This window comes from Homalodisca vitripennis, chromosome 4 (genome assembly GCF_021130785.1).
Source record: "Homalodisca vitripennis isolate AUS2020 chromosome 4, UT_GWSS_2.1, whole genome shotgun sequence".
NCBI classification, from domain to species: domain Eukaryota; kingdom Metazoa; phylum Arthropoda; class Insecta; order Hemiptera; family Cicadellidae; genus Homalodisca; species Homalodisca vitripennis.
Genome location: NC_060210.1, coordinates 204,864,753 through 204,885,893, shown reverse-complemented (window position 1 = coordinate 204,885,893; position 21,141 = coordinate 204,864,753). Strand labels below are relative to the sequence as shown.

General features: G+C 35.7%; 1 protein-coding gene across 4 annotated transcripts in view; it reads right to left on the bottom strand.

Moving 5' to 3' along the window:
* The window catches only part of LOC124360935 (exocyst complex component 1), a 195,597-nt gene that overhangs the window by 152,113 nt on the left and 22,343 nt on the right, over positions 1–21,141 (bottom strand). For all 4 annotated transcript variants that reach the window (XM_046814951.1, XM_046814952.1, XM_046814949.1 and 1 more), the window contains exons 4-6: positions 13,163–13,258; positions 9,197–9,311; positions 3,050–3,201 (exon numbers count right to left, since the gene is read on the bottom strand). In XM_046814951.1, the coding sequence (XP_046670907.1) occupies positions 3,050–3,201; positions 9,197–9,311; positions 13,163–13,258 (363 nt within the window). The remainder of the gene's footprint in view (positions 1–3,049; positions 3,202–9,196; positions 9,312–13,162; positions 13,259–21,141) is intronic.

Below are 21,141 nucleotides of genomic sequence, written 5' to 3'. Positions count from 1 at the left end.
AGCAGTGCTGACAGTGCCTCTACACATTACTGACTTGACTGATATAACCACGAGGAGTATGCCAAACAAACCTCGTTATAAAACACAGTTCCCTGATTTTTAAATATTAACCACAAGAAGTATGCCAAACAAACCTCGTTATAAAAAACAGTTTCCCAATTTTAAAATATAAACCACGAGGAGTTTGCCACACCTCGTTATAAAAAACAGTTTTCCATTAACCACAAGGAGTCTGTCAAACCTCATTATAAAAACAGTTTACATTTTTCACACTTGAAAAACATTAACTCAGCCTATTGACCAATAAAATGACAACAGAAACAAATGCACTGTATGAGATAGGAGTTTTGGTATTTGCAAAGGTCAAAGGATATCCCTACTGGCCAGCAGTGATAAAAGAGATTACAAAAACCGACAGAACTACCAAATACAATGTCACATTCTTTAGAGATGAAACCACTGCAAATATCAAACAAAATGACATGTGCCTGTACCGACAGAACTACCAAATACAATGTCACATTCTTAGGAGATGAAACCACTGCAAATATCAAACAAAATGACATGTGCCTGTACCGACAGAACTACCAAATACAATGTCACATTCTTTGGAGATGAAACCACTGCAAATATCAAACAAAATGACATGTGCCTGTACCGACAGAACTACCAAATACAATGTCACATTCTTTGGAGATGAAACCACTGCAAATATCAAACAAAATGACATGTGCCTGTACCGACAGAACTACCAAATACAATGTCACATTCTTTGGAGATGAAACCACTGCAAATATCAAACAAAATGACATGTGCCTGTACCGACAGAACTACCAAACACAATGTCACATTCTTTGGAGATGAAACCACTTCAAATATCAAACAAAATGACATGTACCTGTATTCAGAATACAAACTAATTCATGGAAAACCATAACCAGACAATTAACAAAAACACAACATTAACAAAAAATGTCATTTTTGTTTTTTTGTGTGTTCAGTTTTTGTTTCTTTTAAACAAAAAATTTAATGAGGCAATGAAATAAGCTGAAACATTTTTAAAAACATATCTAATAATAAATCTCCAACAGAGAATAGCCCCAATAAAAGCCTAAAAAGCTCTATTAGCTAAAGTTCAATATTAGAAAGTACACTACCAGAGCTAGAAGAAAGCTTAATTGAAAGTGAACTGTAAAACGAGGAAACCAGTCTAATCATGGCAGCAAAATTGGGGAAAGCACTGCTTAAAGAAAATGAGGCCCTCAAAGAAGACAATCGAAGGCTAAACTCTTTGCTAAACAGTATGGAGGCTAAAATTGAAGATTACAACAGATAAGAAGAAACTTATCTCTCAAGAGTAGAAAATCTTCAACAAAAAATTTATGATATGGACAAGCAACTTAGCAAAGAAAAACAACTGCTCATTGATATACAACAAATCTTTGAAGACCACGATAGAAGTCAAGCACAAGTTCTATATGAATATGAACAAAAGATTAAAGAGAAATGTAAAGAGATATTAATTAAAATAAAAACATTTAAAAAAACCAAGAAAATCTATCACAAGAAAAGGTTCTTGAAGAAAATAGTACACAGATTCTCCATCATTTTCAACAGCTCAATCAACTCCACTGGTAACAGAGATTGTTCAACTAAAAAACAACTACAGCTTACTAGAGCAAAAACTTAACCTTTTAAACCTAGATAATCAAAACTGTACAGAAAATCTAAGAAATCAAAAGAAAGTGGAAGCTATCAACCAACCTCGTAACTCTTTAAAAAAACAAAAACTTCCTTATCAAAAGAACCTTACAACAACTCAGTCTTAACCATATCAAATAAACATCAACGAGCTCCTACATATCCACCAAGTGACGAAGAAGACTTTGTGCTCGAAACGGAAGCCATTTTCCACAGAGGAAATAATTGTATAATACCAGAGACTAAAAATTACAATAAAAATGCTATGGAACGATATTTCGTTGTTGCGAATTTTTTTCCCAGTGTTAAATAGTATGTTATTTACACGCGGATTGCGGTAAATGACAGTTGAATAAGTTTACTTTTCCTTAAAAATAATAACAACACTTGTATTTGTTGGTTTTTTTATAGTACACTAACGGCAAAAACAGCTGTGATCTAGATAGCACAGGGTAAGTTTTTTTGTTTTTTTCATTACATAAGTAAAAATCTATATTTTTGCATGAAAATTTCAGTATGTACTCAAAACAACATATGGTTTTAGGTAAAAATGTATTTAAAAAATAAAAGTTAAATTTAATTATGTTTTTCTGTGTCAAAGTTGAAAAAAAAACAAAAAAATATTTATTTATTTGTTTATATAGTTTTGTATTTTCAAAATGTATTATTTTTATTTTCTTACATAATATTATACTACAAAACAAAACATAAATCAATGAAATAGGTTAACATTTGAGGAACTTATGATTTTTTTAGTAAAACTCTACAAATTCACCATTTTAGGCTTAGTACTTTTGGGATAAAATCCGATAAAAACCTGAGCACTTTTGGGATAAAATGTAAAAAAATTCTTTGCAGCCAAAGGGTTAAAGAATTCACAGAAATAAATAAAGAAGATTGGAAGCTGTGACATGACTCCTGACATCTCTCATTTATAACTGACAATACTCTGTAATTTGTTAACATTGTGACACTATTACTGTTCTTGAAGAATATGCTAATAAAGAAATAAGAATATGAATTGTTAGTAGCAGCTTGTGTTACTCTGTTAATTTTTATTAAAGTGTGGAAGTGTGAACATAATGTAAAATAATGTCTGCTCACCGATGGTTGGTTAATATGTAAAGTCTCTGTTTTGCTGACAGAAGAAGAGGTTTATACATAGAATGTAGCTATAGTTAGTAACAGCTTGATGTAGTGTGTTGCCTTTTTTATTTTATTTGAAGATTTGTTTAAAAATTGGCAGATCTAGTGAGCCAAACAATATTTTCCAGTCTTGTTTCAGTGCAACCTATGCTTTGTATAATGTACCATGTAAGTTGCTTAAGTAATTATTTCAAGTTCTTACTCCATCCAGAACTGACAAATCTCGAGCTAAAGTCTCCATGAAGGCCTCAGCGTTACTGACTGCTGAGCCACACTGAGACATCAGCTGCTCCAAGTCCATCTCTTCTCTCTCTGTCAGGGCTTGGTAATCTTCTCCGTCAACCTCAACATCTCCTACGACAAAATGACAACTGTTTTGGTTCAGTGTAATATTGCTTTAAAACTTAAAACTTTCTTACTTATAGCAGAATGTCTTCATAACATTTTTGCATAGTTTAACTATGTATTCATACTGTATAAAAATATTGAGTAGATCTTTTCATGTGTTTTAGAACATTTTGGAAAATCTCAAATAAGGTCTATTTATTTGTTTCCTTTATAAGATCTGGAAATAAAACAAGTAACAACCCCGCCAATCAAAAGTTTTGTTTTCATTATTATGTATGTTTGCATAAGGATGTTTCCACACAACTACTAAGATCACTACAAACAAGTTTTAAATAATAAAATAAAACATAAAATATTGATTAAGGCTACTGGTTTAGCCTCAACCAGCTTGTTTGATGGCGACAAGTGCAACCATTTTTGCAACAATTTAGCACAATTTAACATAAATAATGTAAATTGTCTTTGAGTTATTAGCCCAGTCAAAAAATTATTCTAGAAAGAAGTCAATTCTAGAAAGAAGCAGAGAAACAACTGAGATGTTATTCGGAATACTCAGTAGTATAACATACCAAAAGTCCTTAACTCTTAAGGGTGGCAAAGAGGGGGAGGGGATTTCAGATATCTTTTTTCATCTGTAACTCAGAAGAGGTTGATCCTACAGAAAATTTTTAAATATTCAAAATTAAAGCTGATAGAATGTTCTACAATTTGCGTACTTACAGTTTATTTGTTATCTGTTACCATTAATGACATATAAGCTCTTTTAAATTGGTACTTTTAGAGAAACCTCTTTATGGCAACATACTTTTCACCAATTATCTGTCTCCAGTGCCTCAAGTCTTCATTCCCTAAAATACTTGTCACAGGGGGAGTTGTAGAGAATTAAATTTACTTAAACATGAGCTTTTGTTTTATCATTTTATATTAATGTAATCAAAAGTTGTAGAGTTTTGAAGAATTTACTGGAATGAGCGATTTATGTAGGAACCAAAACTTAGTAAAAGATTATTTTCTGTACACTGGAAGATGGTAGTAAGGAAGTTCTTCTTCATTTATGTTATCGCCTTCTTCTTCAATAGGTCTTGCATAAACTTGTCTAGTTGCCTACATCTAAAATATGCGTGGCGGTCGACAGTTGCTGCTGAATCCACTAGACTCACTCATCCTTGATATTGCTGCTTTCTGGGCGTCACAGGAAACCCATTGATAATCATTGTAAGTTTGTAATTGAAGAGTTGCTTTTTCGTTCTATAATGTTTTTTTTCTATAAATTTATATGTTTGTGTTCCTCATACTGGTGTGGTCGGTATAATCCCAAAGTACCCCAACATTTTCCATGACGAATGAATAACCTAAACATTTACCGGTAACACAAACAACGCGATAAACAATAATATACTGACAATAACAGTACGCAAAGTCGCCAAACAAAACAGTGACGAGACGAGTAGACAGCTGTTCTCTCGTCTGCCGCCAGGTCAAACGAAAACCGTTGGATTCATTTTAGCCAGCAAACATTAGTAACATGAATACACACTATACTATATGATATGTAAAGGAAATTTCGTGGAAAATACGATAGTTCAAACTAGGCCTAAAAATAATGGACGGTTGCGGAGCAACAGCCTTAAATGTGAAGCGATGGCTGTGACGGCACTTGCCACTTCGCGGCGGCGTGAATAATACGTCTCAGACGGCGCTTGCCACTTAGAGGGTTAATGCTCCTGTCTGGCTGACACACTAATGGTATGGCTGTATTGTTCTGTATAGCTTCTAGCAGTACAGCTGTGTCTGAGGTCAGTGGTGCAGTGTCAACAGGTGGCAGTTAATGATCCTGTCTGTCTGACACACTAATGGTATGGCTGTACAGAACAGCTATGTCTGAGGTCAGTGGTGCAGTGTCAACAGGTGGCAGTTAATGCTCCTGTCTGTCTGACACACTAATGGTATGGCTGTACAGAACAGCTGTGTCTGAGGTCAGTGGTGCAGTGTCAACAGGTGGCAGTTAATGCTCCTGTCTGTCTGACACACTAATGGTATGGCTGTACAGTACAGCTGTGTCTGAGGTCAGTGGTGCAGTGTCAACAGGTGGCAGTTAATGCTCTTGTCTGTCTGACACACTAATGGTATGGCTGTATTGTTCTGTATAGCTTCTAGCAGTACAGCTGTGTCTGAGGTCAGTGGTGTAGTGTCAACAGGTGGCAGTTAATGCTCCTGTCTGTCTGACACACTAATGGTATGGCTGTATAGTACAGCTGTGTCTGAGGTCAGTGGTGCAGTGTCAACAGGTGGCAGTTAATGCTCCTGTCTGTCTGACACACTAATGGTATGGCTGTACAGTACAGCTGTGTCTGAGGTCAGTGGTGCAGTGTCACCAGGTGGCAGTTAATGCTCCTGTCTGTCTGACACACTAATGGTATGGCTGTATTGTTCTGTATAGCTTCTAGCAGTACAGCTGTGTCTGAGGCCAGTGGTGCAGTGTCACCAGGTGGCAGTTAATGCTCCTGTCTGTCTGACACACTAATGATATGGCTATACAGAACAGCTGTGTCTGAGGTCAGTGGTGCAGTGTCAACAGGTGGCAGTTAATGCTCCTGTCTGTCTGACACACTAATGGTATGGCTGTATTGTTCTGTATAGCTTCTAGCAGTACAGCTGTGTCTGAGGTCAGTGGTGTAGTGTCAACAGGTGGCAGTTAATGCTCCTGTCTGTCTGACACACTAATGGTATGGCTGTATTGTTCTGTATAGCTTCTAGCAGTACAGCTGTGTCTGAGGTCAGTGGTGCAGTGTCAACAGGTGGCAGTTAATGCTCCTGTCTGTCTGACACACTAATGGTATGGCTGTATTGTTCTGTATAGCTTCTAGCAGTACAGCTGTGTCTGAGGTCAGTGGTGTAGTGTCAACAGGTGGCAGTTAATGCTCCTGTCTGTCTGGCACACTAATGGTATGGCTGTATTGTTCTGTATAGCTTCTAGCAGTACAGCCGTGTCTGAGGTCAGTGGTGTAGTGTCAACAAGTGGCAGTTAATGCTCCTGTCTGTCTGACATACTAATGGTATGGCTGTATTGTTCTGTATAGCTTCTAGCAGTACAGCTGTGTCTGAGGTCAGTGGTGTAGTGTCAACAGGTGGCAGTTAATGCTCCTGTCTGTCTGGCACACTAATGGTATGGCTGTATTGTTCTGTATAGCTTCTAGCAGTACAGCCGTGTCTGAGGTCAGTGGTGTAGTGTCACCAGGTGGCAGTTAATGCTCCTGTCTGTCTGACACACTAATGGTATGGCTGTATTGTTCTGTATAGCTTCTAGCAATACAGCTGTGTCTGAGGTCAGTGGTGCAGTATCAACAGGTGGCAGTTAATGCTCCTGTCTGTCTGACACACTAATGGTATGGCTGTACAGAACAGCTGTGTCTGAGGTCAGTGGTGCAGTGTCAACAGGTGGCAGTTAATGCTCCTGTCTGTCTGACACACTAATGGTAAGGCTGTACAGTACAGCTGTGTCTGAGGTCAGTGGTGTAGTGTCACCAGGTGGCAGTTAATGATCTTGTCTGTCTGACACACTAATGGTATGGCTGTACAGAACAGCTGTGTGTGAGGTCAGTGGTGCAGTGTCAACAGGTGGCAGTTAATGCTCCTGTCTGTCTGACACACTAATGGTATGGCTGTACAGAACAGCTGTGTCTGAGGTCAGTGGTGCAGTGTCAACAGGTGGCAGTTAATGCTCCTGTCTGTCTGACACACTAATACCGTCTGCCGTACGGCTGCCTGTGTGTCTAAATGTTGTCACTTCATATGCTTGACCTTTATTTAATAGCTTTCACTTGTTAGTTCAAATATTTGCCAGTTTTATGTTAATAGATGTATAATGAAAAACTGTCATTAAAAAATCAAAGCTTAATAGTTTATGTAACGTGTTAAATTTTTGTTTACTTGTAAACGTTGTAAGTATTTTCATTTCCTCTACAATAAATAATAGATTGTATATCATTTTTAGATATGCACGAACAAACACATATCAAAACTGATGACGCATCATTATAACGTTTAAACTCGCATTGTTGATTATTATTTGTGTGTAAATGTTTTATTTCTCCCATGTATTTTAATGTTAATAAAATTTATTGTTACAAATTTTTAGTAGATACAATTTAAATAGGATTTTTGACATGCTCTTTTTGGTAAAATAATTAAATCATTATTAAATGCACTTTTCTGATCATCCAAACCTACTAGCTCTAGTGAAATATTATTATGACAGTATATTTCTTCTCGCTGTTGTTCAGAAACCTACCTCATCAATTTTCTCGTAGACAACCATCTTAATCTATATCGTACAAGGTTTGCACAATAGGTGTGTCCTTAAAATTATAACCATTCAGAGCTCATCCGTATAATTGTGGAAAATACAGGATTTAGACTATGTTTATTGTTAATTGTTCAGAAACCTACCTCATCAATTTTCTCCTAGACAACCATCTTAATCTATATCGTACAAGGTTTGCACAACAGGTGTGTCCTTAAAATTATAACCATTCAGAGCTCATCCGTATAATTGTGGAAAATACAGGATTTAGACTATGTTTATTGGTCTATGAAATATCCCAGGTCCAATAATATATTATTAGGAGGAAACATTAAATAATAAAGAATAGAAACACTTTTTATGACTTGCCATGGCCATCTCCTAGACAGATAATGCCCAACTGAGATTGGCACGTGTGTGAATGTTGTTTACCGTGTCAATCAGCTGTACCACATTGCCGTGATTTCTCTTGTGTGAACAGAAATAAACAAAATCTCGCCGATACCGAATGCCAAAACCAGCCGTGCGTATTTGTTTATAAAATGTGTTTCGTGCACACGATTGAGGACGTGGCATATGTACCAACTGAATCGCCATCTACACAATTGCTAAGCTCAGTCTGGCAATATCTGTTATTCAAGATGGTAAGACGTAAGAAGTGTTATACTTATTTATATGGCTTATTAGTTGTTGTTTCTGCCTAGTAATAGACACTATTGGACTCAATCACTAGCCAGTTCTTGAATTTCAAAAGGGGCTTTTGATACTATGTTATGAACTGAAAAAATATGAATGTATATTTTTCAATTTCTTCAGCACGAGTTTGATTATTTAATGAACTAGTTGGCAAGCTAAAATTTTGTTTTAGTAATGCACAAATGTCATATAAAACACTGCAAATAAATAATTATATATTAACATTGTAGTGTATAAGAAGTAATGTTTATACATTTTTGAGGTATCAAAATATCCATAGACTCCTCTCCAGTAGAATCCACCAGCGTCCGTATTTTGAGAAGAAATGGCAAAGCCACGAAGTCGGCGATCGACTACGACTGGTAACCAGTGTGAACCATCCAATACTTCTTTAACACTAAATCGCGCTAGAACCGATCGCCGCTTTTTTAATTCTCGTTCACATGTGACCCAGGTAGTCGCTGCGATCGGCCAGCTCGCGCTCGTTCGTGTAAATCGCGCTAGAACCGATCGCCGCTTTTTTAATTCTCGTTCACGTGTGACCCAGGTAGTCGCTGCGATCGGCCAGCTCGCGCTCGTTCGTGTGAACCGCTAGAACACTACTAAATCGCGCTAAAACCGATCACCGCGATTAGGCTTTCTTAATTCTCGCTCACGTGTGACCCAGGTAGTCGTGGTGACAAAGCACATTAATTAATTTAATCGCAAGTTGTAGAAATTTTCACAGTTTGTAAATTAAATTAAGAGCTTATTAAACGTTTTTCTTGGTGAAAAAAACTACGGCTTAATCACGGTTTCGCAGTCGGGTGGGGACCCTTATATAGTGTAATTATTTACTCCTTACTATAAGAGAACAGTTGCAATGTGCATCATAAAATAATTAGAAATAGCTGATTAACTTTTACCCCAATCCTTTAAATTGTTATGTTGTTTTATTACTGACAAAGTGTTTTATGTATATTAAAAGAATTAGCAGTACTCAATTGAAAAGTGTAGAAGTACCTGTGAGAGCAGTGATCTGTGATTGGGTCTGACTCGGACTCAGTTCTCCAGAAATCCATTCTTTGGGGAGATTTTTGAATTCTGGCCTTTCTTTCAAAGAATAGCTAGAGCATTGCTGTGTATACACAAAGAACATGTTATACATATTGCATTAATAAATCAAACTCTTAAAGCCTTATAAAAACTAATTAAAAAAAATAATAGTATTTATATAATAATATATACACAACTTTACATCCTCAGGTATATAATTCATAGAAAACATCAGGATAAACTTTAAAAGTGCTTAAACCTTAAACATGAATGAGAAATCACATTTACCAAGAAAAACAAGTGAGTAACTAATATTGGCTTTCAATAAAACTCCAGGGTTACTAAGAAAACTTAAAACATTTTGAGTCTATATTACAAAACCATAAAGCAAAAACTAAAAAAGGTAACTTTTTTGTTTTATGGACTAAAATGTTGAATCGGTCAAATTCCAAACAAATTTAATGGTGCTTAAACCATAAATAGTTTACCTAATCAATCATTAAAACACAATATCAAACATTTTTCTGATAAGTATTTGATTAATAATTTAGATATATAATAACACAACTATACAAAAATTGGGCACTTATTGTTATTGATATAATTGTTTATTTACTGTAGTTGTACAGTTTTACACACATCAAAAAGTTTATTGGAGATGGTTGATTTCACTTGCAGAAGCTCCTTTTTGTACAAAAAAGGTAACACCAACATCTTCTTGAAAATGAGCCCCACCTCGAAAAAACAATCGGTTTTGGCCAGGGGAAGGAAAGGGCCCCAAGCACTAAAACAAAATGGACAGGATTGGACCACCTGGGAGAGGGAACCATTAAGGGCACAATACAAGAGACTTGGTGGCAGTGGCAGAAGTTGCCACACAACAAGGGGAAAAAGAAGTAATTGTCTCAGAATATTTCCCTAATCGATCAACTTATTGGCTCAAGTCTCCAAGACCCCCTCCCCCCCCCCCCCCCCGATCACACGTCTGTATTGTGTCAAGGTGTCAAGGACCATTTCCTTCTAGCGACAGCCTTATCAGATGGGTCCCAGTTCAGACCACTATCAGATGGGATCCCAGTTCAGACCACTATCCAGGATGACGTCCAGGTACTTGACTTAAGACAACTCGATGGAAGAGACTTTCAGTAAGAACAGACTAATACCCTCCAACTGATGCCTTTTTGTACAGCCTCGGTAGTAACCACCCTATCCAGCCCCATATCTGACCATCAACACCACTTCTCGAGACTGTACCAGTTGATGCAGGACTAAGTCGCGTGATCTCGGTGACAGAGATTGTAGACTACTTGTCACCAGAAAAATGATCGACACTGTTTCCAGATACAAGATCCAGTCACATATCTGACCATCAACACCACTTCTCGAGACTGTACAGTGTCGCTAAAAAGTTTTAGGGACAGGCTTAAAAAAAACACAAATTTCTGACAAAAGTTTGTTTTTAATGGAAACAAATATTTAAATTATACAAAATAAGTAAAATGGACATGAATACATACAAATCAGTAATCAATAGGTCCTCCATTTAGCTTTATAACATTCTTTGATCCGTTTTGGCATCGAATCAATGAGTGTCAGACAGTCTTCCTTCTTGATACTCCGCCATATCTGTGCCAACATGAACTTCAGTTCAGCTTTGTTCTTGGGTTTGTTCTTCGCTAGACGACCTGCCATGGTATTCCATAAATTTTCTATCGGATTAAGATCCGGGCTTCGTGGTGGCCACTTCAGAACCTCAACATCATGAATTACTGAACCATTCTTTGTGTGTGTCTTGATTTGTGGCACGGTGCATTGTCTTGTTGAAAGATGTAATTTTTCACCAAGCAATTTTATTGGCAGATGTAACATGAATTCTTCTAGAGTTTGACAATATTTAATACTGTTCATTGTGCCTTCAACGAACTGAAGCTCCCCAGGACCCTCACTTGAAATGCAACCCCATATCATTACTGCTTCGCCACCGGCCTGAACTGCAGGCGCTACACTACACATGCTGGTAGAAATTTTTTCAGTATTGGGTACGTCGTACCCTAAACTCTGCGCCTTGGAAATAGTTCAAAACGGCTTTCATCAGAAAACAAAACACACGCCGCCAAGCTTCTTTTGTCCACCCTAATCGAGCCTTGCACCAAACTTGGCGTGTCTTTTGGCCTTGTCATTTAACAAAGGTTTGCGGATAGCGTATAAAAATGATTTCATACCTGCATCTCTAAGTCTGGAACTCACAGTTGCTACACTCACATTGTAACGATCATCATCTTGTTTCATGCTGCTTAGTAAATCAGGTGCACTTGCATTTCGGTCCTTTTTGCTCATCACGAGTAGCTTACGATCCTGCCGAGGCGTGGTTTTTACGTGGCCTACCACTCCGCGGGGCATCAATCACGGTACCCGGCTAGGTTAAAACGTCGCACTGTATTTTCAACACATGTTTTAGACACATGTAACTTGGATGCAATTGTTCGGTATGAACTACCGGTTTTATACATACCGATAACTTGCCATTTAATGTCCCTCGACACAGATGAGCGGCCCATAATCACAGCTTTAACTTTCACAAAACAGCGAAATAAACAAATCACAAAGAAGATTGCAGTACAACTGTCACAATGGCAGTGTGGAATGCGCGCGCAGGCTTGTTTCACAAAACAACCGCCAGAGGAACAATGACGTGCAGACCGCATGTCTGTAAATGAAGGCGTCTACTTGTAGAAGCGAAATTAAAACTCACATTTTTTGTTATAAAATGTTCGAAAATAAAATTTTATTTGTACCCTGACCAGTTGAGTACAAAATTTTATTTGTAACATGACATATTTTTTTAAATGATCATCATATTATAATAAAAGTACTGTGCAAGTTTCATTACAATATGGCAAGCCGTTAAGAAGTTATAAAAATAAAATATCTAAAAAACAAGGTTTTTTTGGCAGTTCCTTAAAATACATTAATGCATGCTTCTTCCACATTTTTTGGAGATAAAAATATTGAAATTTTGAAATAAAAACTTGGAATTGATGTCCTTAAAACAGCCAACAATCAATAGCATTGAGAAATTAGTTAGTTTAGGGCCAACCTGTAACATTTCTCTTTCAGACAGGTGTCCCTAAACTTTCTAGCGACACTGTACCAGTTGACGCAGGACTGATTTGCGTGATCTCAATCTAACTCGGTGACAGAGATTGTAGACTACTTGTCAACAGACAGATGATCGACACTGTTTCCAGATACAAGATCCAGTCACATATCTGTCCATCAACACCACTTCTCGAGACTGTACCAGTTGACGCAGGACTGAATAGCGTGATCTCAATCTAACTCGGTGACAGAGATTGTAGACTACTTGTCACCAGACAGATGATCGGCATTGTTTCCAGATACAAGATGGCGGCAGTACAGATAAAAGGGGTCACTCCCGATTCTAAGAACTTATTTCCGCCCAGTAATTAGTGAACATTAACAAATATACAAAATACTGTATTAATAATCACAGGTCCATTGTAAGGAGAGTGGTAAATATATAACCTTGTTTCTTTCTCATAAAACCGCATAAAGTATTGGCTGTAAATTTAACTTTAATTTACTTTAGTTTTATACCAAAATGATTCAATTTTTCTACGTCTATATAAACTGTATATATTTTGCCAAATTTGAGCTTTCCACAAATAACCAATAGTGAAAGAGGATTTTTATAGTGTCAACAAATTTATAATCTGTTATGTAATAAAATCAAAATAAGTAATATGTTTTAGCAATCTTTGTATTTTATTAATTTAACTGTAACTCATCTCTAGAAATAAATATTTTAAATTTGTTTTATTTAAGATTATGACAACTGGAAGCAGACATACAAACTACAATACAGTTTGTTTCTACACTCTGTATAAATAATTATACATTGAAATATGTCACCTTCCAAAGTACAATCAGGAAGCACTGTCTCTCCTGTAGGTTGCTGGCGAACCACTTGTAAACCTTATCAAAATGCAGATCAAACTCATGAGTTTCCTGCAAAAAATTACAATAATTATGATAAGTACAGTTATATTATGAGTGTGTATAAAATATAAACAGAACTGATTTTTATCAGAACTTTATTTGACTATTCAATACAATTCAAAACATTTACTAATTTTCTGTTTACGATATTGAGCTATGCTTATGTAAATGTCAAAATATTTTATGGCACATGACATCAATTGTAATACATATTACAATCTAATTAAAAACTTCAGTTATTTGTCTTAATGAAAGAAACTTTTACTTATTTAAAATTCCTCATCTAGCTTGGGGAAACAGTTTGAAGCTGAAGCTTTAGTGTACAGTTTCAGTGGGGGCAGGGGAAGAGGGGGAGGGGGAGGGAGTGAGAATGAGAGTGAGAGAGAGAGAGAGAGAAAGAGCGTGCATGCACGCTTTTTTTCAAGATTATAAAGACCTGAAATAGTGTTAAAAGTTTATACTATTTTTAGTTCGTGATTATTGTTGGAGGTGTTACCGATTCAAAAACTCATTCACTCTGTTGAAGGGGTTTTCAAGAAGCCATCTGTGAGACTTAGCTTGATTGTTTTGGGGTTTTTGCTCTTGATGTCTTGAGGCAGGATGTAAAATTTTGCCTCTGCATATGAAGGCTTCTCAAAAAGTGTCCTATGATGCGCAAAAAGAATAAAGTTATAGACATTTCTAGTATTATATATAGGCAGGTCTTGACATAGAGTCTGGTTACCAGGACGATGACTTTGTATATGTAGAGACTCAACACTGTCATTAACCAGCCCGGACTACAGCCTTACTGCTTTACACCATACCATGAGCTTTACTCATGTTGCTCTTAAAAAGGGCTCTTAAGATTTAGATTCTGGAGTCTCATTTAAAATTAAATAAAATTTTGGAATTTAAATTGTTACTTCATCATACCAGATATATTCCAACACAGGCAATCACCATTATGCAAGATTCCACAAATCAGATCTCAATATCACATGTAGAGTAATAGAAAGAATTGTAACACGGCTTTCCTTACAGTATCCGAATTAAGAAAAAGGAATCAGGCCGAGATCCTTCTCACAACGTGGTGGCTTACGTAACGGGGTCGACAAACCGGAAATGGAGGGAAACCGGTACCTCTATAACCTCCAACCCAAACGGATATGTTCGACTTGAATGACAAACATCCTTCTTGTATTTGTTTTCAATTTCCGCTTACGTTTCTCGGCGTGAACCATTTGAATTTAAATTGAACCAATATTGATCTGTTACAAAGTTAGATGATGGTGCTGATTCCTCAATAGAATTTGGTTGATCACAAGGGTAGCTTAACCCTCCACATAATATCTCTAGAACGATTTTACTAATAGACTTTCAATTTCGCATGAAACTTCCTTTCTGCAGGCCAATATCGAGTTCGATGATGGTACATGTTCCTCCAGAGGGGCATACCATGAGAATGAATTGAGCTACAGACTTGGGACATACCATGAGAAAAATTGAGCTACAGACTTGGGGCATACCATGAGAATGAATTGAGCTACAGACTTGGGGCATACCATGAGAAAAATTGAGCTACAGACTTGGGGCATACCATGAGAAAAATTAAGCTATAGACTTGGGGCATACCATGAGAATGAATTGAGCTACAGACTTGGGGCATACCATGAGAATGAATTGAGCTACAGACTTGGGGCATACCATGAGAATGAATTGAGCTACAGACTTGAAATTTTGTATACCATTCAAGAGACTCACAAAATTCCTCTTCTGTATTTCTATTTATGTATTTAAATATCTCAAGAATTAGTTGAACCACGGAAATATTGAATTTAACTTTAATTCTACTTAGGCAAAATCATGTTAATTGGTGATTCATGTCTTTATCTAAAGCGCTAAGGTTGAGTATTAGCGTAACCTTATTATCCAAAGAGTATCTTAAGAATAATTTTGGTATGAAACAGTTCTATAAAGACAAGACTGATTTGCATGTACCTCCATGGGATTCGGCCGAGTGTTATTATAAAGGTTTAAAAAATGTTGGTCTCTTGTCTCATTGTTTCCCTCCAAAAGATATTTCAAGAATAAAATGAGCAATAGTCTAGTACTCTAGTAAAGCCTACTTACACAACCCTACTTGGCATACTCCTACCTTGTAAAATATGTGAAGGTTACACATATGAAAGTCTCTTGTCTCATTGTTTCCCTCCAAAAGATATTTCAAGAATAAAATGAGCAATAATAATAATAATAAATTCGTTTATTTGTCGTAAAACATGTTACATGCATTGACAAAGTCTAATTCAGCTACAGACTAAGTAGCATTGTCTCTAAATAATATTTAATAAGTATAATACATAAATATTATATATATAACAATATAAGACATTAATTGTCTAGTTGATAATTATACTAGTTATATTATGAGTTTATCTTAAAACAATCATTAAAAGTCTATTTCGTTAATAGAAAAAAACTCATCAATATTATATAAAGGGTTTTTTAATAGCCATTCATAAAGTTTATTTTTATAAATTTTAAGAGGGTATTTTTCTATCAAATGTTTCAATTTGTTATACACCTTCAAGCCAATTATAACATGACTATTCAAAGATTTGCTCAGTCGACAATATTCAATTAAAATGTTATTTTTGTTTCGTGTGTTATAATTATGTGTTTGTGTATGGTTTATTAAGTCCTTATTATTTAAAATGTAAACAGATAAGTCAAACAAATATAAATTAACTATTGTAAGTATTCCTTGGTTAATGAAAACAGGTTTACAATGATCAAGATATTCAGCTTTACCAACAATTCTAACAGCTTTCTTTTGAAGCACCAGTATTTCCTGAACTCTAGCACTATTTCCCCACAGTATTAATCCGTATCTCAAAATTGACTGAAAGTATCCAAAATATGCAGTCCGAACATAATTTTCACTTATGCAGCAAGATAGACGTCTCAATAAAAAAATAATTCTAGATAATTTAGTAGACAGAAAATCAATGTGAGGTCCCCATGAAAGATTATTATCAATATGAATTCCTAAAATTTTGATTACACTACTTGATTCAAAATTAAAACTATTTTCAGGAATTGATTTTAAAGTAAACAAAATGTTTTGAGTTTTAGTTTCATTCATTAAAAAACCGTTTTCTTTAAACCATATTGATGCCTTGTTTATTGTAGTGTCGGTTAATTTCTTTAGTTCATTCAGGTTATTACTACTATTGAAAAAAGTTGTGTCATCAACGTAGAGAAGCGTATTAGCATCAACAGCCAATGTTATATCATTTATATATATGATAAAAAGTAAGGGTCCAAGTACAGATCCCTGAGGGACACCGTACTCTATTTTGACTTCCTGTGACCAACTTCCTTTGATGTATACTTTTTGTGTTCTATTGATGAGGTATGATTTTATAAAATCAAGGGCACTTCCATGAATTCCATAATGCTTTAATTTGGCTAAAAGAGTACTGTGTTCTACACAATCAAAGGCCTTACTCAGGTCACATAAAGTGGCCTGAGCAAAGGCCTTATTTTCAAAAAGTTGACAGTATATTTCGTATTAGCTTGTCAATGGCATCAATAGTGGATTTACCTCTTCTGAAACCAAATTGTGATGGACTTAAAATTTTATTTTCTTCTAAATAGTCACTTATTTGGTCATAGACCAGTAGTTCTAGTAATTTAGACAAGACTGGGATGACCGAAATTGGGCGGTAGCTACTTGGATCATTATAGGGACCTTTTTTAAAGACTGGACAAATTCTGGACACCTTCAGTTGCTCCGGAAAAATACCCTGACTCATACACATATTGAAGCAAAGTGTTAGTGGCTCAACAAAAGTATAAATCAATCTCTTTAACAGATTATTGGATATATTGTAGATGTCATTACTATCTGAATTGTTTAGTCTTTTAGCTGCATCAATTGTGTCAGATGGCTTGATTGATTTAAATGATAAAAATGATGAATTAATACAATTAGCTTTTAATGAATTTAAACTACTATTAATAAATGTACCGGTTTTCACTTTAATTTTTTTTATTGAGTCAATAAAAAAATTACTAAAATCTTCTGAAGTAATATCAGTTTGAAGCCTATGGGGTGTACTTTTACTCTTGCTTTTAATTATTTCCCATGCAGCTTTATTTTTATTGTTGCTGGTTTTAATATAATTGGTGTTGTGATTAAGTTTGGCGTTTTTAATAGATAATTTATATTCTTTTTTTAGGTGGTTAAAAAGTTGGAGAAGTTCATTCGAAGGCTCCCTAGAACTTCTGATTAAAGAGTCAAAACATAACAACTTTTCTTTCATATTCCTTAATTCACTAGTGTACCATTTATATTTAAAATTGCTTTTAGCTATAAATGATTTTTTCTTAATAACTGAGTAATAATTTATATTATTTAAAAGAATTTGGAAAAAGGACCAAAAAGATTGTTCAGCGTCAGTGAACTTAATTTCATTAATTAAATGTTCCCAGTCATAAGCATTCAAACTAGATATTAAGTTGCATATTTCTTGTTTAGGCAAGACAATTTGTAAGTACATGTTTTTTCCAATAAAACCATTTTTATCATTTGGTGCAGAAAGAGCTTGAGTATCTAGCACATTAAGGTCAGCCATTACACCATCATGATCAGAAAAGGGAAAATGAAAAATATTACAAGAGTTAACCCTATTCTGCCCACAATTGACAAAAATGTTGTCAAGGCAATTTGCACCTCGTGTGGGAGATTGATTCAGACAATAAAAATTGTACTCCCTTAATAAATTTAAAAAATATTTAACAGATGGTTTGTTTTTTGTAATATCAAATTTAATGTTCAAATCGCCTCCAATAACTATTGTATAATTGGCCCATTGAGTTAAATATAATAAAAGGTTTTCAAGTTTATTGAGAAAAATATTATGGTCACCATCAGTTGAATGGTACAATGACACAATAATTAACTTGAATTTATCTAACAATACAGCGGTTACTTCAAAATGAAGTTCTATACAAAATTCTGCAACATCAAGAGGCCTTGCATGAAAATTATTGTGGACAAATATTAATGTTCCTCCTCTAATCCGGTTTGCTCTACAGAAAGCAGAAGCACAGTAAAAACCATTTGGAAATGAAGTTGCTACCACTGATTGTTTAAGAAAATGCTCTGATAAGCAAATGACATATAGGTTCAATTCATTTTGTATGAAAGTTTCTAGAACAGTGGTTTTGCCATTAAGACCTTGAATGTTTAAAAATAGCAATTTTATATTTATATTATTTTGTAAACGTGATGTGTTAGAACAATTTTCAAAATGACGAAAGTGCAAATTATCTGGTCTTAAGCTAATTAAATTTCTACAATTAGACTCCTCTCCCCCTCCAAAAAATGACTCGAGACCGATACACCCACAGAGTGCTCCAAAGGACACTGATTATTATCACTTGTGACATTCACCAAAGAAACTCGATCACTTGCAATGCTCTCATTTTGCTCACGGCACTTCACTTGTGAAGATGACGGAGTGTTGACCTCAGGTACGGGGCTCTCGTCTGTGACGTCAGTGACAGAGTTGGTCCAAGTACCTCCTTTACTTTCTGAGCTTGAATTTGGTGGATGACTGAAGACTTTTCTTGGCCCAGTTGCCCAGTTTTCTTGGTCTACTTCATGTTTTTTTCCATTAACACTGTTCACAAAATCAACTATCATAAAACCAAGTTTTCTCTTTCCTTTATAGTTTAAATGCAGACCCTGTCGTGTGAAGTGATAACGCTGGAAAGAATCCAAATCAATGAGGTGAACATTGTCCATTCTTAAAACAATTTCTCTTATGTAACTATTAGTCAGGGCTAGATCATAGTGTATTGAGTTGTTCTTTTAAAACGCCTCATCTTTTTTACATTGAAACAATAGGAATCAGACAAACCTAGCTGAAAAAACTGTATACCAGTTCCAAGATGGCGGACACTCAAGAATAACCAGGAAAGTGCTCCCCTTATTTGACATGGAATTTGATTAACCCTTAAAATCAAACAAAATTATACCCTTCTTAATATCGACCATAAGAGCCATATTGACAGGCTATTTTATTGACAATCCATATTTTTTCATATTAAATGAGTCTATCTCAAACAATAGGACTTATTTTATGACAATAGGAATCAGCCAAACCTAGCTTTAAAAAACTGTTACCAAAAATAAAATTTAACAACAGGAATCAGGCAAACCTGGCTGAAAAAACTGTATCTTGCACTTTAACAAATTGACAATAGGAATCAGACAAACCCAGCTAAAAAAACTGTATTTTCCATTTTAACACTTTGACAATAGGAATCAGACAAACTCCTGTTGTCCAACTTTGGCATGATCACTGTTATTTCCAATGAATGAAATTTTCATTGACTAACATATCTATTGACAATCCTTACTCCCCTAGTTATTAGAACTCAGCATGCCTTCAAAATATCCATGTGGCAATTGTGACATAGGAGTAAGGTTTTCAGGAGTACAATGCACAGGCTCATGTAAAAGATGGTACCATGCTGGATGCCAAAATATTTTGGAGAAAACGCTGAAAAAATGGACTGCTCATGAAATTGCAGAATGGCAGTGCCTCAAATGCAAGGGAAGCCAATCTCCAAAGCTAGACAAAATAAACAGTGATCCAAGCCCAACTAAAAATCCAAGCATTTTTCCCACTACTTTTGGTAAACGTTCTGACCAAAATAAAAATTTAGAAAACTCAAACTCCTTCCAAATCGACTCAAAATTAGAAGAAGTAAAGACAAAAGTTATGGACCACGGGATGCTAGGAGATCAAGACTTGGAAACGTCTTTAACATTGGCCGCTGAAGCTGGAACTATTTTGTTGCAGGAGAATATAGAACTAAAGAACAATGTCCAAAATTGTAATAGCCAGATATGTGTACTTGAAATTAAAACACTAGGCTTGGAGGCAAAAATCGAGGAACTCACAGAATTGGAATCCAAACATGTTCAGAAAATTGAAACTCTCCTCAACAAACTAGAAGACCTAGAACAGCAACTCGAAAAATGTAAAAAAGATAAAATTGAACAGCAAATTATTTTTGAGGAATATGACGTAAAACAAACCGAACTACTTAATAATTACTCTAATAAAACAAATGAACAGGAAAAAATCATTTTAAAATTAAAAAGGGTAGCAGAGGCCTCCCACACCCATGACTTAAAATCTTTCAATAGTATGGAAACACAAACAACTGGCACATACCCTATGCTTAGCAAAAACATACACTTTGACTCTACGCTTCTTTTAGATATTGCTTGCATCAGAAAGAAGCAGGACCTGATGGAACAATCAATAACAGAACTGAAAAAAAAAATGAACAGCCCATCTACAACAGTTCTTGAACCTGACGTCAAGAAGAGGCAAGACAAAACAAGACTAGATTATAAGGTAGCCCATACCCAAATGAAGCTACACAAATCCTTAAACTCTAGTGCCAAATCATCCCCAAAACTAAATAAAAATCTTACACAAAAACAAGTTCAATCACCTCGGAACTTTTTCAGTGTTTCACTGCAAGTTCAAAAACTGAAAGATTCCAAAGCGACAGTAGACTCTGCTAACAAGCCGGCCATGGTAAGTGAAGAAGCTTGCCAAACTTCATTACTTCATCTGAATGATTCTCCTATGACTCAGAGTCATCCTCCGACAACTGACCAGATTTTACAGAAGAGTGGGGGATCCAGACAAACCTCGTCACACAAACTGAACGATCTTCCAGTGACACAGGGTCTCTCTACTGAAACCGACCAGACCTTACAGAAGAGTGCGGGAGCCAGCCAAACCAAAAAACTGACCAACTCACAAGACTACTACATAAATCCATCTGACCAACTTTCTTCACCACTCACCCCTGCG